This window comes from Ascidia mentula, chromosome 2, assembly GCF_947561715.1.
Source record: "Ascidia mentula chromosome 2, kaAscMent1.1, whole genome shotgun sequence".
Taxonomy (NCBI): Eukaryota; Metazoa; Chordata; class Ascidiacea; order Phlebobranchia; family Ascidiidae; genus Ascidia; species Ascidia mentula.
Genome location: NC_138567.1, coordinates 4,171,610 through 4,194,813, shown reverse-complemented (window position 1 = coordinate 4,194,813; position 23,204 = coordinate 4,171,610). Strand labels below are relative to the sequence as shown.

Genomic DNA, 23,204 nt, shown 5'->3' with positions numbered 1-23,204 from the left:
TCGCACCGAGATTCGAACATAAGTTATCTTGGGTAGTATAATACAGGGTTTTCAATTTTCGTATACGCCCTTTGGTGGGTGGTGTACAACATTCATGTATGTTGGGACAGTTTCAATAGATTCGTTCTGATGTGTTTCCAGGTTTTCTAGAATGTTTCTCGCATGAAAAGGCAAACATAAAATATAGTTTTTTATACAACAAACCATGCCAAAACTCAACAAAATGTTTGACATGCAATCGATTGTTAATTAGCGTGAAATGTTTACTCACCTTGTGTCAAAGTCAAGATACGACAGAATTCCAAGTGATTTTGTGCTTTTCCAATAATTGCCCACTGGATTTTTATTAAAATAATATCCAAATATTTGTGTACCCGTAAAATCATGGAAAATCCAAAGTCGTTTTAAACCTGTGTAAGTTGGTAGCCGTTAACAGACAAAACTGCTGGGAAATCATAAATTAGCTGCAAAAAATTACCATGCGCATATTTATCAGTCAAAAGTTGCATCAGAGTGATGTTAATCTGTTGGTCATCCGTCATTACAAGATTTCCACCCATCAACCTACATTTCTCCTGTGCTGTGTTTGGATCCACAAGATCATCAGATAATATCAAAATACTGTCGTTTATTGCCTTGATGGTTTGACTGTGCACTGTCAGATGCAATTAAACAATAAAATAATCAAATACTCAGTAATAAATATTTACCTACCTTTTGGTACTGCCAGGAGCTGAAGAAACACAATAAACCACATTTTTCCTGAGACAATATTCAGCATAATTTTCTTTATTGCCTGATGCGAAACAACTTCTGTAAACCATACCAACACAATGAACACTACCTTTAATATAGGCTACTTAAACATAAATTGCCGGTTCTAACCTGTATTAACGTGTTTTAACTGCGCACACACTACTTTATGATTAAACTAGTTAAAACTGTCATTCCAGGAAGTTCCAACTCTACAAGTTGTTTTGACAGTGTTACTAGTTAACGTACATTGCTGGCGTATGCTGTGTGGGTGGCAGGAAATATTACTTCACCCATGCTGTTGTTCTGAAACTAACTTCTAACCAAACAATCAACGAAACACAAATGACTTGTTTGTGCTGTTCAACTTATTTCCTGTATACTTTCTTGCATCAAAAAGAACAAAGCGTTCCTCAAGAAGTTTCACAGCTTTTCAAGTCTTTTGACTAAAACTTTATCAACGATCTACTGCATTCATATCATGACTAAAAGGGCCACTTCTCAACCGAATGATGTATATGTGCTCACTCGTTAGAGTGTTACCAAACAACAAGGCAACAACTGAATACTCAGTTAATTGTCTCTCTACTCGAGATGCATTCCAGTTACTTTGTAGCATCTTCGTCAATAAACCGCAACCGGTTTAGCTCCAAACACTAATGTGCAAAGATCATATACTTGGTGTATCGCTTTTGAATGCGACTAGACTAATACTTTAAAGCTTTAAAATCAACATATATTTTAGACAACTTATGACGCCATAGCTTTCAGATAGTAGGTTGTTGTGTAGCGCCCAATTTTACAACTTTTAATAAAGTGTGACATCAGGGAGAAAAGGGCACACAGCTATATTCATTAATTTAAGTTGTACTTTTTCTTGCAAAACCCATGTTTTGTATAGGTTCTTGTTTCCTATTTGCAGTTATTGTATGACCAACTGCTTTTCCATAATGCATACAAGGTGTGTGGTTGATTGAACGCGGTAAAAAGTGCACTTCAGTCAAGTGAAAAAACGCAATAAACGCTTCGCTTTCTTCTGTTAAAGCACAGTGCTGCTGCCATATAGACTATGTGGGTGGTAGGAAATTTGACGTGGTCTTAGCCGATAGCATTGCGTATGCTTGGGCTAATACTGTGGTTCATCTTACCAAACAGACGGACATGCTAGCAAACAACAAGGCAACAACTGAATACTCAGTTTATTGTCTCTCTATTCTAGATGCATTCTTGCTACCTTCGCAGCCTCCAAGCCAATGCAACCGCAACCGGTGTGCCTCGAAACGCTGATGTGCAAAGAGTACACTTGATGTGTCGCTTGTGAATGCGACTAGATTAATATTTAAAGTTTTAAAATCAGCATATATTTAGAAAGGTTATGACGCCACAGCCTTTAGATAGTAGATTGTTGTGTAACGCCGAACTTCGTAACACTGCTCTACACAATAATTTAACTTTTATTTATTCGTGCAAAATCGATGTATTGTGCAGGTTCTTATTCACTAATTGCGGCAATTGTATGAGCAACTGTATTTCCATGATACATAAGGCGCAATTTATTGAACGCGGTAAAAAGTGCACTTCAGTCAAGTAATAAAATGCATTAAATGCTTTCTTCTGTTTGTTAGAGTCTACAAAATACTGGGAAAGAAGACAACAGTAATATTGCCATCTGCACAACAAAACTTAATTACAAGATAACTGTAAGTTTTGTTCTTTTTATCACAGATACAAACTTTGTTTGTCAAAACTAATGCAACTAAACATCGATTGGTTTATATAAGCATCATATTTTCCAAACACAGATACAGATGCACAACTACTAAATTTATTGATTTTGACCGAGATTCGAACATAGATTATCTTGGGTAGAAATACAGTGATTTAATTTTCGTATACGCCCTCTGGTGGGCGGTGAACAATATTCATGTATGTTGGGGCAGTATCAATATTTTCGTATTGATTTGATGTATCTGTAAACAATTTAATAAGTTGAGAAAGATACAAAAAAGTTGTTTGCAAATATGCATCTCCTTACAAAAGTTTTATTAAAACAGACTTAAAAATACACCTACCGCCAACGTTCTCATGTAGGCCATTTATTGACGAATTTCCAGTATTTGGTCGTCTGCTAAACGAAACGAAAAACAAACTTTCCAGTAAAATTTCAAGTAGTAATATTCCATTTACCTTCTCCATAAAACATATGATCCGATTGACACAAGAATCAACACGCCAACCACAATTCCCACTGGTAATCCAACAGTGAGACTTTGAGAATTAGTATCTTTATCGAAACCATTCAAAGGGTTGCTATGACTGAATTCTGTAGTTATTTCTGGAGTTGTACTCACTGGTGTAGCTTTTGCTGCAAACACAGTATACAACAATACAGCAATGACACAGACATACATAGATAAGATCTCACAGATCAAAAAACATGATTTGTCTTCTTCTTTATTTGTTGTAACATTTATTTTTGTTTGGAGATTTGCTGTGATATTTCCAGTGAGCATCGCTGTAATCTAAAAAGAAACAGCCAAACTCAACATATAGTTTTACCAACCAAGTTCCACTCAAACCTGAAAAGAGTAAAATGTCGATTTATTTAGGTTGTTGATGGTTGTTGATTTGATGCTGTAATTATGGTAGATTGATCTGCCGAGCTGAGTTACATAAATTTTTACTTTTGGCTGCAAAGCATAAAAAGATATTCTTGTCTTGTACTTATTTCTTTTGGGTATATTTTCATCGTCTGCCATACAAGCTGTAACAAAAATGTGGAAAGGCAACCTTACATCTGGTTTAAAGAATTGGTAGTCCATTATTTTGTCCAAACCACTCCATTGCACATTGATTGATGTAACATTGCAAGGAAGTACTTTCGCCGAAGCGACAACTGTCGAGGATAAAAAAATTAGATGACTGTATTGGAATAGATTACCCAAATAATGGTATTCTTGTGTTTAAAACAAAGACAACTACGCAGAAAAAACAAGTGTAGCAAATGATTTGTAACGATAAGTCCAAAACAAAACAATTATCAGTAGTTTGAAAATTATATAAAGCTTTTCCAATTGATGATTAATTAATATCAGAGAAAATTTTGATACAAACTATTTAAAACTAAACGTCACATTTAACTTGACAAGCGTAGTAAGCAGGTTCTCCACTACATTTCACGCTTGACTGCTCCCATCCTATCCCATAATGCAACGCTCTCTGCTGACAAGTTGTGACGTTGGAAACAGAGAAGTTTGCTGGAGATCCGTCGCTCCAATACCAACCATTGAGTGAAGTGTTAAAACGAGCTCCGATTAGAACATTGATATCTTAACAAATCATTTGCTCACATGCAATGTTTTGTGCTTATTTTATTAGTTGTATGAAGGTTCTTTTGTTTTAAGCAGTATCATTGGAATAATTCGTGATAGGGATTTGCAACCTGCGGCAAAATTTTGCATTGCGCGGATATCTGTCGTTTTTTTCTGTACGCTTGACACAGAATGCGGCCCAGACCATATACTCTATCCATCATATACGACCATTCTTGAAAAATAATCATTACTCTCATTGTCTTTACCATGTATATCATATTTCCTTCCTACAGTTGATTGGGAGAAACATTAAAAGTTACTCATGCGTTTCTTTATGCATTTTATCCCAAAATTGTAAGAGAAAATGTCACATGAAAGTTTTTTGTCACAAGCCCATCGGAAATACAATAGTGACTCGTAGCTTTTAACCTGGTTTGATGACTTTTGTGGGTTTTATATCACCGTTTTAAAAAAACAGTTAAGCAGGAGCGTTTTTTATTATTTAATAAATTGAGAAGAAAGATTACCTCGCACGTAGAATGATCCCAGATAAGTTTGATACGGACCGTAAGGCTTCTTGACACTTCTTAACATGGTAGACCACACGCCGTCATATTGATACATACATATCTCCTTGTAACCTGGTCCCAGAGTGCTGCGAGATGTTAAGTTAAACACGTAGTCCCAGCCTGCACGGTACCAACAAATGGTAAACGTTAAAAATATTGAAAAAGAACCAGTTTCTTTCGAGTGCCTCATATTTAGTCAAGAGAAACGAAAGTAATTTGTTTGTCATTTAGATATCACCTTACACTACAGATATCATGTATAATCGGGAGATAAATAACAAATTAAATCAAACTTGTAGATTAGAAAGCTATTAACAACATTTCCATGCATAACATTCATCACTTCAAACAGAGTTTAGCTTATTCGACCTATACTCTTCTATCATTTAATTTATAATTCGTATATATTGCTTACCATTCCATCCATTGCCCGGTTGTCCAATTTGGCAATTTCTACCTACTGTCACTTTCCATTTTCTTTTTTGGGAATGATTTTCGAAAAAAGCTGTGCAAAAATAGACTCGTTGTGATGCGTTTCCAGGTTTTCTAAAACAATTCTCGTATATAAAAAGACAATTAATAAAATCATAACAATATTTAAAAAAATGTTTGATATACAGTCGTTCGTTAATTACCGTGAAATGTTTACTCACCTTGTATCAAAGTCGAGATTCGACAGAATTCCAAGCGATTTTGTACTTTTCTTTACTTAGCAGCAAAAATTTACCATTCGCATATTTATCAGTTATTGTTTGAATCAGAGTTGTGTTAATCTGTGGGTCTTCAGTCATTACAAGATTTCCACCCATCAACCCACATTTCTCCTGTGCAGTGTTCGCATCCACAAGATCATCAGATATGGTCAAAATACTGTCTTTGACTGCTGTGATGGTTTGACTGTGCACTGTCATGATGTAATTAAACTTTAATATAATCAAATATTCAGTAATAAATATTTACCTACCTTTTGGTACTGTCAGGAGCTGAAGAAATACAATAAACCACATTTTTCCTGAGACAATTTTCAGCATAATTTTCTTCATTGCCTGATGCGGGGAAGGTAACACACAACGCATTAGGACAACGCACGTGTGCAAATGCAGGGTCGCCTCGTAGTGAAAGCTTTTATTACATCACATGAAACAATTGTTGTTTTTATGTTACAGAAGGCAATGCAAGTTCCGAAACGATTTTTTGTATATGTAAAAACGCCCTTGACAAAAATGCAACAAAAAATCGTCAATAAGGACACAAATATATACAACATGTGAACAATATTTCTTGAAGAAGGATTTAATTTTCGCACACGTCCTTTCCGATGTGGATGCCAGTATTCATATATGTTGGAACAGTTGTAATGGTGTCGTATTTGGCCGATTTATCAACTAAACAAAATGTATACGAATATATTTCCCCCACAGGGTTATTTTGGCCACCTTCAATACACAAAGCTCATTATTAAACTCCAAAATGTGTACCTTCATCTTTGTGCTGTGTATCATTTCCGCCTGTGTTTGCACTTTTCGTTCTTCTGCAGAACAAAATTAATCTTAGAAACGACCTAAGTACAAACCAATACTTTAAAATGATGTTAAACCGATGAAAAATTAATGCAGGATGGTAAAACTGCTTGGCCACATTGTTTCCACCTTGGCTGGTTTTCGGCGGGTTACACTTAATTTGGTTACCAACTGCAAATGGTGGCTATACAGCAGTCACCACAAAGTGGAAGTCTAGCAGACAAGATCGTTGCAAGTCACGCCATAGCTGCCCTGGTGAGACCTATTAGGCCGATCTGTCTGCAGCTCACTATAAAATGCTCCTGTTCTATGTCAACCAATTTATACTCATACAAACACTATATAATACGCTTACCTGCATAGTTTCCCAGAAATTCCAATCCCAACGGCGGCAAGTAGTATTATGCCGGCAACAATTCCGGTAACGTAACTGAAATTCGTGATGTAAATGTTTGTTACAATTTGATGGCGAATATTAGTTGATTGATCCATGGCTTCCGTTGCATTGGGTAATCTCGGTCCATTTGTTGCTCCTAAATAGTTGGTTGATTGAAGTGTATTAGAAATATCTTATTCGAATAAATGTGTTTACCAACTGTGAAACATGATTCAAGTTGTTGATCCGCTGTTGATACACTGACAGTGGTACTGACAGTGGTGTTGTATCCAATAAAAATTGCAGTAACCTTAAATGTGACGGAACGTTCTGCACTTTATTCATAACCACACAAAACAGCAGAACTAAATTTTTACCGAGATGTTGTAGTGACTTGAGTTTTGCAAGTTGCTGATGCGTAAGAACTTATCACCATATGGCAAATTGGTTGATGTATTGGACGGTTGGATATTAACTTTGACCTGAGAATATTCAGATCGCATAAGGCAAACATGACAATGTGTTAATAATCATTTTCACTTTTATAAGATGCATACAAATATGCACTATTTAAACAGCGTGCATACAAATATGGAAGTAAGATACCTCGATATCAGTCTTGAAGTTGGAAATGTAATAATCAAGTCCCGTCCACGTTAAGTTAACTGTGTTGACATCGCAAGGTAACCTTGTTGCAGAAGCAGCAACTACAAATAAAATACCAGCGGTAAAAATATAAATATTTGATATTACACACATAAGCATTGAAAGTGTTGAGAACATGCCTGTCTGTAACTTATTTGGAAAAGGAAAACATTAATCAGACGAAACCGTGCGTTTTTAGTATCATATTTAAAATTTCTGAAATAGTGTATCCAATGAAATTGTAAATTAAACGCGAAAGATGAAACATAAACATCCTATGCGTGTTCACGTTGAACAACCGAACTAACAAACCCTGTTGTTACCCACAATAACATATGGATACGTTTATCATCACGTTTACAACCCTAAAAACCTTTTTACGAAAATCGAATATTGTGTCTCTAAAGTAGGGCCTACATTTAACTTGACAAGCGTAGTAAGCAGGTTCTCCACTACAGTTCACGCTTGACTGATCCCATCCTATCCCATAATGCAACGCTCTCTGTTGACAAGTTGTGACGTTGGAAACAGAGAAGTTTGCTGGAGATCCGTCGCTCCAATACCAACCATTGGGTGAAGTGTTAAAGCGAGCTCCGATCATAACACGAATGTCTTTAAAAAGTTCAGCTCACAAATCAGGTGTGGTTAATTATTTCGAGGTATAGAACGGTACATTTGTTTCTTGTTAGTAAATGTTTTCCTTTCAAATGAAGACAAATATTTCGTATGCGGGAGATTTAAAATTCTTTCAAAATTCTAAAAAGAATTTTTAACATTTTGTGTAAGATAAAGATTACCTGGTACGAAGAATGATCCCACGTAAGTTTGATACGAACCGTATGGTTTATTGACATTTCTTAACATAGTTGCCCACAGGCCATCATATTGGTACATATATATTTGCTTGTATCCTGGTCCTGAGGTGTTGCGAGCTGTTAATTTAAACACATAGTCCCAACCTAAAACCAATGACATTTTAAATTTTTTTGTTCATCTTCGTCTATTTGTTTAAAAACATTAAAAAACAAAGGACTGTCTCGGCCCCAGGATCCAAGCATAGCAGTATATTGATGATTATAATTTTTGTGTCTGTTTTTTTCTGTGTTGACTCCTACGTAACGCATTTCAAAATCAATTTGAAAATATGTAGATATGAACACGTTTTGGCATACGCCACTTGACCTTAAAACCTATCGGATCTATTAAGTTTTTAGTTGAAAAAAAGGACATGAAGATTTTAGCGTTCCACACATTTGTTTTCGGTTGTCCAACTCGAAGCTGCGCCAATGTACCAAGGTACATGTTGCTTACCATTCCATTCTGGTGCCTTAATTTGTCCAAATTGGCAATTTTCACCAAATTTCACTTGCCATTTCCTCTGTGTTGAATTTGCTTCAAAATATGCGCGGCAAAAATAAATTCGTTCCAAATCATCCCCAGATTTTCTGAAATAATTCATATATGTGATGAAATATTACAGCCATAAAACAACGAAGTGGTAAATGAATTATACTGTTATATAATCAAGCAATTACCACAAACAGTTTAATTATAATGTTGATTCACCTATCATAAAAGTCAAGATACGAACGAAATCCAAGTGATTTTGTACTTTCCCAGTGTAATTCATTTGAAGTAAAATAATATCCAAATACATCTGTACCCGTAAAATTGTAAAATATCCATACTCTTTTCAAATCTGGGTACGTTAAAAATATCAAAAATATCTTGGCAAAGTACAAATTTATATGTGCAATATTTGTTACCAAAGGTGTATTTATCTGTCAACATTCGAGTCAGAGTTGTGTTAATTTGTGGGTCTTCAGTCATTACAAGATTTCCACCCATCAAACTACATTTCTCCTGTGCAGTGTTAGCATCCACAAGATCATCAGATAATATCAAAATACTGTCTTTGACGGTTGTATGGTTTTGACTGTGCACTAACAAACACAAGCATTTACTAAAAATACATTTTCATCAGCAAATTTCTTACCTTTGGATACTGTTAAAAGCTGAAGAAATACTTTGATCCACATGTGTTTGGTACCAAGTACCCGCAACATTATTCTCACGGCCGTGACAATACAGTTAAATCCTGGTGAAACACGCAAAATATGATGTTTTATGGCAATTTTTTCATGTGCTGTTGAATAACCACACTGTTGACATGTATTGCTAATATTTCGACTGGGCGTTATATCATGCTATAACCGACCTATGTAAAATCCAACCTTCCAATAAATCTTTTTTCTTATCATCGTCTTGAGATTGTTTTCAGTTTACTCTCTGTGACGTAGACTATGTGGGAGACAGGAAATGAGGCTTTAAACCGGCGAATCCCAACCGCGGCTCTTCGAGTCTCATGTTTTTGAAACCGTTATAACCTTACGGCCCTCATTTGGAAAAAAAACTTACTATTCGAAGTTTGCTTTTGTAAAACTTGAGCTGTTTTGTTATGCGGCTTCGTTTAAACAGGTGGAAAACCATTGCTTGTAAGTGAATGACCTTCAGTGTTTTTAGATAATGATTCAGCTTCGAAGGTTTATGTTAACAAGGTCAAATTATAACGTTTATATCGATAATCACAAATTAAACCTGCGATTTTTACTCGAACCCTAAACGTGATTTGCCTAATTTGCCTCATTGCAATTGTATTCCCGGTGATACCACTATCTTGGTTTGCCTTCTTATACAGCAGCTCAGTAGTTCTCTCACCAGGTGTTTCAAAAATAAATACCATGCACTACCTTTACGTTACTCATGCAGTGTTTCAATACATTAATTAGAACATTTCTTTTTGGTTGTAGTGGTGAGAAGAATAGACACAAGCATCAACTGTGGTGAAGATCCGTGCTATGAGATACTGCAATCTTTTCGTGCCCGGTTTAAAAAATAATCAATTTATTGCAGTTGGGTAAACTTGCACCCCCGAAGCGACATTGGAAAGCACCAACTTACCTTTTTAAAACAACAGTTTTACTTGCGGTTACACAACACGTTGCACCCATTCATGTGTGGTTTGTTGTGGTGTGATTCGCTCGTGTGGAGTGTGGATGTTGTGTGTGGGAAAAAGGAAGCGTTGTGTTTTGATTTCACAGATACGGTCTCTCTGTATACCTTTAAGTTGCATGCTCATATATCTTCTCGTCGTGTGATTTCTATTGTCGCTTGTCAATTACAACGCGGAGTAAAGGAAAGTTGAGTAAACACTGTTTCAAAAATATTTGGTTTATATTTACGTCAGTGTATAAATCGTAATGCGGAAATGTAACTACAAGTAAATCGTACAGAAAAAAATACAAACACTTGCATATAAAGAGTAAAATGTAAAACTGTAAAATGTAAAATACTTAAAATGTAAAAAATTGTTGTTTATATCGTTTACTGATTTGGGCATATTAAGCAAGTTTGGTTTCGTTGCTTTTGGGTCAATTAACATGCTATGAAGGCACTGTTCAAAATTCAGAAGCACTTGTTTACTTAAAGTTGGAATACTGGTTAAATTCTTCCAGATACTTGCCCACAAAAGCGTAGCAGTACTTGTACAACACCTGCAGAAAGCAATTAGCAATAACGAGTTAAGTTACATGGCAAGGGCATTCTATGCTAATCTACCTTATTATTAACCATGTTAGGTTTCATGTCTCTCAAATCCTTCACAGTTCGAAAAATATCAACTCGGTTTTGAACTTTCAGGCGATCGAGAATGTTGGACAAAGCAATGAAAGTTCCAGTTCTTGTACATCCGTTGCTGAAAATGCAAAATGTTTGTTCAAAATGATTTATGCGACAAAAAACATCACCAGGGCAACCTGCAGCACACCAGCACGTTTCTACATTTCCGTTCTGATCTCATTTGTTGAACACTTTCAACAACTTTAATAAAATCCACTTCTTTCGGCGGTTCTTCTACATTGCTCCATTCTTTAACTTGCACAACGCTCATCCGACGATCGACCTTTATTAAAGAACGCGCATAAATCAAAGCACAGAATGAGTACCGTTATGCAAATTTTCAAGTGTTTTAAGACTTACGATTCCAAAGCGTGGGCACTTTGTTGTCATAGTGATACAATTATGGGTTGAATAGTCTTTGGTTTCAATAACTGACATGCTTAAATCATCGAAATCCAGCTTCTTTGCCTTTTGCGATAAAATCTGTTACAAACCGTGGACAAGCATAATTATATGTACGAGAGGTTGTGTAAACCAATGTTTGGAACAACTGTTATTTGCCTCACCTTAACAGTATCATTTAAATCCACAATCACTTGTGCATCTCTGGTGATTGCCATCATCCAGAAATTCTTTTCTTCCCCTGCAATCGGTCCTCGGGCAGCAATAAATGTTTCTGATGATAACTCCTGTGTGCAATACGTCACCATGTAGAGTTTACTAACCACATTTTGTACGAGCATAAAAAACAGAAGTAAGGTTTGTGTCTAACTTGTATAAATGAGGCATTCATTTGTATTGTGTTTTGACTACTTTCGTCCCAAACGGAAATTGCTGTGCTTTTGTCTGCATAAAGAATAATTTAACTTTAAAACAAACTGAACTTCGTCATAAAAATCATTACACAACAAAAATTCACATGTTTTTAATTTGAGATCGTTTTCCTTCCAATCTCCGCCATATCTCCACTCGGACAAAACTCTGAACTCCTCATTTTGAATCGAAGATCTTTTTATATAGAAAAGGGAAATGTTTTCAAGGGTAAAAAAACGTGATTGTCTTACATTTCAGCTGGACTGAGTGATTGTAGTTGGCTCACGCTTCTATCAGATTCAGATTTAAAACATTCACGTTCCAGCAACAACTTATAAACGAAGATGTATTGTTTCTGTAAAAATGGAAAAAGTTAACTCTGAATTTGTTTAAACACAAAAAATGCAACTTTTTGCAGAAAAGTATTTTCGACATTTTTCTTTCAATTTGGAGAAACAAATTTAAACTAATAGAATTTAATTACCCAGTTTTGAACCATGTCTTTACGGTTTTCCCTCATCCTTAGAACAGTCCCAGGAACATCAACCGTTCCTTTATCACCAAGTTCGTCAAACAAAGTGTCCATTGCTATGTAAGTTCCTGATCGACCAACGCCAGCACTTTAAAGCAAAAGCAATTCGCGTTACATTTGCATTTGAATACCAGAGTTTTGGATTTTATCAGCAGCTGATTACAAAACACAATCTTACCTGCAATGAACAATGATTGGAGCATTAGTCGTGTGCAAGTCTTCCACCATATTACGTAGGTAAATCATATTGGTTGTGGTGACAGGAACGCCATGATCTGGCCAAGTTGTGTAATGAAGCTGTGTCACTTCACGTTTCTCCTGCGAAAACAACTGGTATACAACAGGGTGAAAAATGAGTGCATCGTCGCAGCACCTTCTCTCTGACCAAAATGATCTGTCGTTGAATAATGCCGCCAACTTGTGTTTCGCGTTCTGTTTGTACAGAAAAACCGGGCTTCATTTCGTTATTGGACCCAATGTTTGGCCAATACTGTTCGCACTTAGACTACAAAAAGAAAGGAATATAAAAGATGTCAAAAGCAGATATTATTTGTCAAGCAACGAAATATATCGTCATAGAGACTGACCTTTCCATTTTCAACCAAGCCAGTCAGCATAACTATGATGGTGGAGTTTTCTTGCCAAACCATCGGCCAGAAATCAATGACTGTTTCCTCTTTTGGTCCCTGGGTTGCGATGAACTTTCGTGAACTTTTGTAACCGGGTATGTAGGCGGCGTTGATGTAATCACCGGCAATTGCTTCAGCCAGCGCCACTCTCGCGTGGTCGTCTGTTCAATAAGAATATATGTCCGTGGTATGTACTATTAGTTTCTTGTGGGATGTTTATTGTTATAACTTACACGGGTATATATTTTTGTATCTGTTTTTCACGGCGTTCGCTGGCAATTGTGAAATCGCTTTTGAACTTTGGTTGGCCTCACTTTCGTTTTCTATTTTCTGTAGACATACCGTCAGAAATTTGTTAACTTTTGTTAATTTGAAAACATAAAAACTGCGTTTTTTAAAATTAGTTGACCTGCCGTATCCTTACATTTGCCTATTGCAATATTTTCAAAATTGTATGCATTCGCATGATAAAAATCACCTTGAATTCATTTTTGAATCCAGTGTAATCTGTTTCTGCGTTTTTCTTGTAACTGTCGAACAAAGCTGACTTGAATGCGATATTGGGTTGTTCATCATTGAAGTTTAGGTTTTGATATGTGGGGTCAGGTATATCTCCTGGAAATATAACTTATGCCAAAATGAAAGAAACTTCGGTTTATTTCAACTATTTTACCGTTTGGTTCATGTACAGCTATTTCCAAAGGGTCGTGTTTGATATTAGATTTTTTTCTGTGTAATGCAACCATGTTTGAGTCAATGTTTGAAGCTGTGATAATCTACAAAAGTGAACATTACTACTATACCTCTTCCAAAAATAAACGACTCCGATTAACACAAACACCAGCACTCCGAAAACTACAATTCCTGCTATTAAACCAGTATTGGACGTCCCTGTGTTTGTTTTGATAGAATTCCCATCATGTCCTGTTGTTAGATCCACAGTGGAAGATATAACACTACTTGTTGTAGGGTTGGTGTTGGGTAAAGTGTCGGATCGTGCATAAGTAGTTGGAATTTCTGTTGTAGCTTTTTCCACAAATGCAAACACTGGATTTTAGTAATGAACGTCATAACTTGCAGCACTTACTTGTCAAAAGGCAAGCTTTATCCGGTTTGCCGTTTGTTGTAATATTTAGGGACGTCGTGACATTTTCGTTAATGGTTTCCGTAAAGGCTGTAACCTGTAAACATTTATGTAATATAAACAATAATAATTATAACAACCATAAATACCTTAAAAGTGTAAAACGTTGAAATATTGAGGTTGGAAATATTAGTTGATTTTTTGATGTACGGCTGGTATACAGGATTTTTCAAATTGTTCGATGATATTTGTACTCTCATCTACCAAATAATTTTCTCGTAAATCTCAACGTACTGTTAATAATTGCAACGTATTGAAGGTTAAATGTATAAGTCACTGAAATAACAAAAAATCTTAACTTTTGACTCACACTTGCATTTGTCATGAATAAATCAAGTCCTGTCCATTCAACATTAACAGTTGTAATGTTGCACGGAAATGATCTCGCAGTAGCAACAACTACACACGTAAAATAACCTTACTTTTCCAAATAAAAAACTTTTTGTGAGGATTGAGCAGAAAAATCGACTTTACGTGGCCGATGAAACTTTTGTTTGCATTGCTAGCGCATTTATTCCATAAAAGTCTGACTGCAAAAATACTTACAGGTATTGTTTTAACGACAAATTTACTATGTTTTACGTTTAACTTGACATGCGTAGTAAGCAGGTTCTCCACTACAGTTTACGCTTGACTGCTCCCATCCGATCCCATAATGCAACGCTCTCTGTTGACAAGTTGTGACGTTGGTAACAGAGAAGTTTGCTGGAGATCCGTCGCTCCAATACCAACCATTGAGTGAAGTGTTAAAACGTGCTCCGACCATAACATTTATATCTGCAGATAGTTTCAATGGTTTAAATCCAATTTTATAAAATGCATTCGTCATTCGTTTAAATTTTTGCCAAAATTTATGGAAAGGGATGTAAATATAGTTTACCTGGAACATAAAACGAACCGATGAAACTTGTAAATGTATTGTAGGGTTCCTTAACACTTCTCAACAAATTTGACCAAATCCCATGATTTTGGTAAATGTAAATCTGTTTGTATCCATCCCCAGGCTTGTTCAGGGCAAATAATGTGTGTTTTAAATGCCAACCTTAAAGTTAGTTGATAGAAATCCATTGAAAATGTGTGAAAAGATTCAAAAACATTAGGTAAACACCGTTCCATTTTGGTGACGCAATATGGCAGTTTTTTCCCGCAGTTAGCTGCCATTTCCTTCTTCCCGATCCGCCATTGGCGTCGCAAACGTAAATTGTCGCCGAATCGTTTGTTGGTTCACTTAAATGTTAATTTTTCGTTTACGTAAGGTTTAATTAACATGTTGTACATGTAACAGGTTTTTGCTTATACTACAATAACTGCAACATGAACTTTTTCATAACTTATACTGCCATATGTTTCCCTTACTTGGCAAAGAAATCAAGATACCATATCAATCCAAGTCGCTTTGTGCTCTTCCATGGTGAAACCTCGCGCGGATCAAAATAATATCCGCATATTTTGCGACCATTGAAATCATAAAACAACCAAAGTCGCCTGAATCCTACATCACCACAGTGTAAAATATTAAGGACAAAAATTTAATGGGAATTCAAAATCTTACCAAATATATATTTATCTGCCAACATTTGAATCAGAGTTGTATTAATCTGTGGATCTTCAGTCATCACAAGATTTCCACCCTTCAATCCACATTTCTCCTGTGCAGTGTTCGCATCCACTAGATCATCAGATAATATCAAAATACTGTCTTTTACTGCTTTGATATTTTCACCTCTGACTGAAAGTAGAAGTACGCTTAGTTTTGATATTAATGACCGCTTAAAATAATGTTCTCACTTCCATGCTTTGCCAAAAGTTGAATAAGCCACAGGTATTTTGCCATCACAAGCCAGAACATTATCTCTTTCGTGCTCTTTTAGCCCGAAGATTGTGATCAAATACTACTATATGAGTGTCAGTTGTCTGATTGAACACATAGGATTTATGTAAATCTTGATTCCTCTACTTTAAGCTTTAACCAACTTCAAAAAAGCACAACCACCTGACTTCTCACTGTGCAGCAGTAAGTTGATACGCTCCTAAGCTTTAACTAACTCCAAATCGAAACATATACAGCCACTTAGCTTCTCAATGCTGTACAGCAGCTGGTAGATACGCTACAATATTCTTTACGTGGGCTGCAGGAAAGAAGGCAGGGAGATAAGAGTAAGGAAGCGCGTGACGCACGTGACAAAAACAACAATCCATTTGACCCTTGCATTGTATAAGTTACCGGTACCGCAATGTAGAAATTAAATTCACATCACGGAACAACATAACGTTTCGTGGATAATTGGCGCCATCAACGAAACAAAGTCGTTATCGAACGAACTAAAACCCCGTGACAAGTTGACGTAAATCTGGTTGTTATTTTGACAAAATATAAGACATCACCACCGTCCAATTCGTTATACGCTTTTCAATAAAGGAGCGTTTTTCAGATTGTCTTCATCAGGATGAACTCTTATAAATATGCAAGACAGCACAATCAAATGTCGAGGGAAGAATGCAATTATCAGCACCACGAATGGCGCTCTGCCTCGTTGTTCTGGTGTCCACAAGTTAACCTGACGCTGCCTCACTCTTATCTATACGTATTTCCTAGTACCCACACAAAGAATATAGTATAGCGTATTAACTAGCTGCTGCACAAATAGACGTGTTAATGTCGATAAGCTAACCGGGTTCCATCCTTGAAACTTTCAAACACTCGTAACTTGAGTGATGTATGTTGTGTAACATCAATGAAGTTATTTATAAGCAAAAAAGCCAGTAATATTTTATAGTGAGCTGCAGACAGGGCTACTGTTTCGAACTAATAGATCTCATCAGCTCAGCTATGGTCTGTCATACACCGATCTTGCCAGCTAAATAGCTGACAGCAAGACTTCTTTTACACAGTAGCTGCACTGATGAGACCTATTTAGTCGCAATTGTGGCCATGTCTGCAATTTACTATATTGAAATGATTGTTTATGAAGTAGAATAATATTTCTCTCCCCAATATTGAAAACAACACACGTTACGCTCACGGGCGCAGATGTCATAAAATTTTTATATAAAGTCTCATTTGGCTTTGATTAATTTCAAAACTCTGTAAATAACATTCAGTACAACTTATAAAGAATACAAAAAAAACAATATATTTTTTGCATCCATGGACTACCAACAATTACAATAAGTAACTATAAGTTCAAGTAACTCGGTAACTCAGTTATCGTAAACTCCTTCCGGTGTGTGCATTGCAACGTTCATATATGTTGGAGCATCCCCGATGGTTTCATACTGAGGGGGCGATTCTGTCAACAACAATAATCAATAATGCGTAACCAAAATTGGCTAACTACAAAATCCAATAAGCAGTCAATAAAAAAATACACCAATATTTGGAATAAACAAAATAACATTAAAGCCGAATAAACTGTAAATGGCTTTTTATTTGCAGTATATGGATCGAAACCACAACAGCAGTTGAAAACCCCCAAAAATGTGTTTTTATAAGAAGAGTACACAGGAAAACAAACGAAATCCAACAGCAGATTTACCTTCCGGGTTTTCATTTGCACTTATATTCCCAACGTTAGATGGTTTGCTAAAAAAACAAAACAAAATTGCAGGCCATTGACACCTTTGTGATAATTTGAAATTTTGCAACTTATTTAGTACCTGCCTATCTGTTAACTCAATTGTAAAAACTGAAGTCTATGCATGCAACATAATTTGAGCATCTTAAACACTAAACTGACCTGTAGAATTTCCGAACAAAGATAATCCCCAAAACCACAACAAGTAATATCCCAACCACAATTCCTGCTACATAAGCTTTATTACTGCTGTAAGTTTCTTCAGTATTTGCGAGAGTGGTTATGTGTTGATAAGTGTATCCTGTTGAAAGATTAAACCGGTTTGTTGATCCTGATGCAGTGGAATTAGTTGTCGTCGTTCGTAAAACTGACAAGGGAAAAGTGGATTTCGACTTAAAACATGACTCTAATGGTTTGTCCAAAGTTGATACGTTGACAGTGGTGGTAACATTTGAGGTAATACATCCAACAAGAATTGCGGTGATCTTTAATGGAATAATATAATTAATCACAGCATTTACTTGCAAAATTTTACTACGAAATGTGTTTACTTGTATTTCGTAGAGGATTGAGTTTTTAAAGTTGGTTATATTTAACGATTTGGAATCATATGGTGGATAGAATGTTTTAGCTGACCCCTTGATATTAAGTTTTACCTGTAACAGATAAAGTATTTTCATTGCGATCGTGTATTAGAGTCAAATCAAATCAAATCAAATTAAATGACTATTACTTTGCACGAAAACTTACTACGCACTTGAATAATCAACACGATATATTAAAATACATGGGGACCAAAACTATCCCATAATGGTTACCGTTTTAGGTGCCCATGTGGAGGTGATTATATTTTAAATATATGAAGTAAAACAAAAGATAAACAATTCAGAAAAACCTTAGCATTGAGTTTGTTGGTTTTCATGAATGAATCCAATCCAGTCCACCTCACGTTGACTGTTGCGATATTGCAAGGAAAAGTTGTCGCAGTAACAACGACTGTCAATAGCAACAATATATCGACTGCACAATGTTACAATACACGTTTGACAATCTTAGGTAAAACGCATAACACTAAGACCAAAAACACCTTAGTTTTTGAGTTACATTATATTACAATAGATTATTATTGGTTTAAGAACATATTAACTTTTGATACGTTTAACTTGACAAGCGTAGTAAGCAGGTTCTCCACTGCAGTTCACGCTTGACTGCTCCCATCCTATCCCATAATGCAACGCTCTCTGCTGACAAGTTGTGACGTTGGAAACAGAGAAGTTTGCTGGAGATCCGTCGCTCCAATACCAACCATTGAGTGAAGTGTTAAAACGAGCTCCGATCATAACATTGACATCTAAAAAACATAAAACTGTCACTACACCGCAATTGGAGCATGAGGTAAATAATGGAGAACCTGTTCAGTAAGATTTGTAAAAGAGTGATATGGTGTGTTTCAGTATTTGTAATGTCAAATTTTGCTGACATATATTCGCGTTAAAGTACTTGCAAAATTCGACGTTTATGCTTTGAGGTAGTCGGCAACCCTTACGCGTTTCCAAATAAAACAACTCAAAATGCAAATAAATGGTTACTTAACAAGTGAAAAAAATCAACCCAACCACAGGGAGCTTGATTTTTAAGATTTCGCCCAAATCTGTCCGCAAATATTGCTAAACCAGCTTGGCTGCAATGCATGGCTGCGATGGCAGTAAATCTTATATTTAAAATATACGAGAGCCGAGATCGCAGAGCATTAATGGCCTAAGCAGTAGGGCGACCCTGTCTTGTCATGGGATTGCATGACATAATTTTACACCAACCCAAACATATATGAAACTAAATAAGATCAGAAACAAGCCAACCTGGAACGTAAAATGACCGATGAACCTTGTAAATGTATTGTAGGGTTCTTCAACACTTCTCAACAAATTTGACCAAATCCCATGATTTTGGTAAATGTAAATCTGTTTGTATCCATCCCCAGGCTTGTCACGGGCAAATAATGTGTATTTTAACTCCCAACCTATGAAAACAAAACAAGAAACGCAAAGACCAGCGTTTGTTTAAAAAGTAGATTTAATATTAAGTACGTACCATTCCATGGTGACGCAATATAGCAGTTACTCCCCGCCCTAATCTGCCACTTTTTCCTTCCCGAACCGGCATGGGCCACGCAAACGTAAAGAGTCTCCGAACTGTTTTTTGGTTCACTAAAAAAGAGAATGTTTGCATGTACAATAACCGCATCATATACATTTTAGTTTGCCAAGCATTTTTTGGTCTTACTGGGTAAATAAATCAATATACCACATCAATCCAAGTCGCTTTGTACTTTTCCATGGTGAAACCTCGCGCAGATCAAAAAAATATCCGCATATTTTATTGACACCGAAATCATAAAACAACCAAAGTCGCTGGAATCCTACATCACCACAGTGTAAAATATTAAGGACCAAAATTTAATGGGAACACAAAATCTCACCCAATGTGTATTTATCTGTTATCATTCGAACCAGAGTTGTGTTAATCTGTGGGTCTTCAGTCATTACAAGATTCCCACCCATCAATCCACATTTCTCCTGTGCAGTGTTCGCATCCACAAGATCATCAGATAATATCAAAATACTGTCTTTTACTGCTTTGATATTTTCTCCTCTGGCTGAAATTAAAAGTACACTCACTTTTGATAATAAAAGTACGCTTATTTTTTATAATGTTCTCACTTTCATGCTTTGCCAAAAGTTGAATAAGCCACAGGTATTTTGCCATCACAAGCCATAGCATTATCTCTATCGTGCTTTTTAGCCCGAAGATTTTGATCAAGTCACTCAAGATTCAAATCAAAGTTACTGCTGCAATTGGAAAATTTTATTTTCTGTATAACCATAAAACACATAAGTCCTGCGATGTGTTGCAATATCATATTCATCTTTAAATACTCCCTACATCAGAAGAAAACTATCGCATTTTAAAGCAATCTTCCTGTAAGTAAAGAGTCAGTTCTGTAGTACAATAAGCTTTCCCAGTTTTAAACACAACCACCGTAACAAGAAGATTGAATAGTTTACTGGTGGGTTGCTGTTTATGAAAGCAGTGATCCAGTGCGTTGAAATCCTCCCACATATGTTACAACAGTATATTTACACACCTGGCAGCTACCTAAAATTGCATGACAACAACATTTCCGGTTAGAAGTAATGTGGATCGAAGGGCTTTCGGTCAACGTATGTGCAACCATGGGCGTCCGCAGGAAACAAAGCAGGGGGGGGGGCAATATTATCGTCACATCGCCGTTTTAGAAACGGTATTTCAGAAGAAAAATCATCTGACAATGCTACTCATTCTTGCCAATCCCGATATGGCAAAATAACACAACAAAAACAATATTAACCATCAATGAAGTATGTGGTGAAGTATTTTCTGCCCCTTTGCGTTTTTGTTTTTTTTCTGTTTTCCAGGGGGGGTGGGGGCATGCGCCCCCCCTTGCCGCTCCCTGCGGACGCCCATGTGTGCAACCATTAAAAAGGAATGTTGTTGGCAGATTTTGGTTCCTATTAATATTTATGTGTTATTAAATTGTGGGCTTGGTTCATGTGCTTGGTATTGTTTTGTAATTCATGAAAAAAACTGAGAGGAAAGTAAACTGTTAACATCAAAAAAGGCTATTGGGAATGCAGTGGTAGTAAGGCATGCCTCGAGCTGCAGGTTTGCCACCACCTTCGTCATCAACGAGGAAATCCGGTCGTTTCTTTTATTCTCTCACTCTTTGCGCGGCTCCCTCATTTCCTCGCCTCAGATTACAACTCCTCGCCTCAGTTAGTGCATGACTATTGGTGGTTATGTATGTTTTTTTGTAAATCAAGTAATTTCCAAAAAAAAATTGCATCTAGCAAAATAAATTTCTTGTGCAAAATTTGTATTTTAATCAGATGAAACCAGTAATCAAAGTAAATAAAGCAATTTCATAAACCAGTCTGTCATTCGACCACAATATCAGAAGTATGGAAAAACGTTTATATATGGAAATACTTCATTATAACGGAAAACAATGATGAGATCGATTTTAACTTGTTTGACCGCCGTTATGAGCCGCATGACATTAGCACATATTGATGCCAATGCCCACGCTGTTACTCTGCATCAACGCCATCTGTTTCAGTGTGTATCTATTCCATGTATGTAACTGTAAGTGTTTTTATGTTCCTATTATACATCTACCGCCAAGTATACATTGATCCCGAATCGAAACAATAGTCAATTCAAAATGAAAAATTCATAAATTATAAACAAATTCCCCAATAAAATTGCAATAAATATACCTCCTGGATTATATTATTTGCAAATCACCAACGAAGCGTGTCGTAAAGCTGTTATGGACGAATATAGATTCGCGTAAGGTTATTACAAATAGCAAGTGCCTTATAGGCTTTGCCTACGATATCTATATTCAAACACCAAATCCAATCACCACCATTCCCAACATCACTGGAGGAATATCGTCCTTCTTTCTCATCATCACCATCATTACGATCTTCAAAGTCCGAAAGAAAGTTTTCAACGACCGCACTTTTATCCAAATCAATCTGACTCACGAAGCCGCAGTGTTGAACCCACAGCTGTGTGAGGTGCTGGCTGTATGCTTGCATTACTTCCTGCTGTCTTCAGGTGAAATTATGACGTAAACGTAAGCTGTTTTCATATGACTGCTTATCTCGTCTGTTCCGTCAATAGAGTTAGGCCAAGCAGTTGATACAAACATAGGATTCTTTTGTAATTCATCAGTACAAATTAATATGGCATTGGAGTTATTTTCCTCCATATTATTTCGACAATGTACAATAATAACCCATTTTCACCATGTTCTGGATGTTGGTGGAAGGCCTGACACCTGCTTTGAAAACATCAAGCAAGGCCATCAAGAGTTTCCAAATTAACGTAGGAAGATTGTTGGTCGGTTGGGGAATTCCCGTTATCATCGTGGCCGTCACAGCTCTCCTAGGTTTAATATCTTTGCCTCCTTACCTCACACCGAGTGTTGTCTACCAAGCAGGCTTCAGTCTCCGTCTAAGGTGCAGGAAACCACGACCTGCGCATTAAATGTCAAACGCTGAGATCCTGAAACGCATCATGCTAGCAGAGGTGGCTCACGTGGCAAAGATGATGCTTCTGTTGGTCCCAGTCACAGGAATTCCACTTGTGATTGTAGTTTTCATTGGTGAGTTTGGTGTTATCGACAGAATATATTTATCCTTCTTTTTGCACCTCTCACTCAATTTTTGTAAGAGTTTGATTGCTACATCTGCGCCATATTTCTAATGATGCTTTTCTCTATTATCTGCAACCAACGTTTTGCTTTACAGGTATTGGTTCGACTGAAAGCAATGTGATTTTCATGTACACCAACTTGGTAGCTAATGGGTGGCAAGGATTCTTTATATTTCTCGAAAATTTATTCTTTTTTCGAAAAGGTAAGGGAATTAGTTGGAAAAACTTTTTCCAGCATTCAGTTCAGCATCCACTATACAACAACCACTTTATTGGAAGCGTCCAAAGAAACCTGTAACTTTGTGTTTGGCATATGTGAGGTTTCTTTTTGAATTTTTGACAAATAAACGGAAACAGGTTTTCTTTTGACAAATTACTTTATGTGGCAAGTTGC

The 23,204-nt window shown here is 36.4% G+C and overlaps 2 protein-coding genes and 1 pseudogene across 3 annotated transcripts; all 3 read right to left on the bottom strand.

The window, feature by feature from the left end:
- Positions 1-41: 41 nt before the first annotated feature.
- Positions 42-809, bottom strand: LOC145890705 (uncharacterized). Its single transcript, XM_082981843.1, has 4 exons — positions 715-809; positions 479-655; positions 272-410; positions 42-146 (listed from the first exon to the last, which is right to left on the bottom strand). Exons 1-4 carry the CDS (start codon positions 779-781, stop codon positions 113-115), a joined length of 417 nt encoding a protein of 138 aa, XP_082837969.1. The 5' UTR covers positions 782-809; the 3' UTR covers positions 42-112.
- Positions 810-10,497: 9,688 nt separating this feature from the next.
- On the bottom strand, positions 10,498-22,191 carry LOC145889931 (uncharacterized; annotated as a pseudogene). The gene is made up of 31 exons (XR_014399542.1): positions 22,014-22,191; positions 20,028-20,204; positions 19,832-19,967; positions 19,640-19,755; positions 19,408-19,568; positions 18,705-18,899; positions 18,444-18,544; positions 18,100-18,204; positions 17,711-18,033; positions 17,510-17,556; positions 17,190-17,263; positions 14,854-14,977; positions 14,556-14,750; positions 14,284-14,372; positions 13,917-14,010; positions 13,671-13,855; positions 13,503-13,605; positions 13,308-13,444; positions 13,063-13,159; positions 12,788-12,990; positions 12,586-12,705; positions 12,379-12,530; positions 12,153-12,288; positions 11,920-12,023; positions 11,775-11,863; positions 11,628-11,701; positions 11,422-11,544; positions 11,216-11,338; positions 10,993-11,138; positions 10,796-10,931; positions 10,498-10,731 (listed from the first exon to the last, which is right to left on the bottom strand). The product of XR_014399542.1 is annotated as an uncharacterized LOC145889931 (transcript).
- Positions 14,974-15,889, bottom strand: LOC145890703 (uncharacterized). The gene is made up of 4 exons (XM_082981842.1): positions 15,762-15,889; positions 15,526-15,702; positions 15,330-15,465; positions 14,974-15,200 (listed from the first exon to the last, which is right to left on the bottom strand). The coding sequence occupies exons 1-4, from the start codon at positions 15,820-15,822 to the stop codon at positions 15,023-15,025; spliced, it is 552 nt and encodes a 183-aa protein (XP_082837968.1). The 5' UTR covers positions 15,823-15,889; the 3' UTR covers positions 14,974-15,022.
- Positions 22,192-23,204: the final 1,013 nt, after the last annotated feature.

Coding starts and splice junctions, on each gene's coding strand:
- LOC145890705 (XM_082981843.1), bottom strand. CDS start 781: ATGCTGAATATTGTCTCAGGAAAAATGTGGTTTATTGTGTTTCTTCAG. Junction 411..478: donor GACTGATAAATATGCGCATG/GTAATTTTTTGC, acceptor CAACTTACACAG/GTTTAAAACGACTTTGGATT. Junction 147..271: donor TATCTTGACTTTGACACAAG/GTGAGTAAACAT, acceptor GAAACATTCTAG/AAAACCTGGAAACACATCAG.
- LOC145890703 (XM_082981842.1), bottom strand. CDS start 15,822: ATGTTCTGGCTTGTGATGGCAAAATACCTGTGGCTTATTCAACTTTTG. Junction 15,466..15,525: donor GGCAGATAAATATATATTTG/GTAAGATTTTGA, acceptor GTGGTGATGTAG/GATTCAGGCGACTTTGGTTG. Junction 15,201..15,329: donor TATCTTGATTTCTTTGCCAA/GTAAGGGAAACA, acceptor TTAACATTTAAG/TGAACCAACAAACGATTCGG.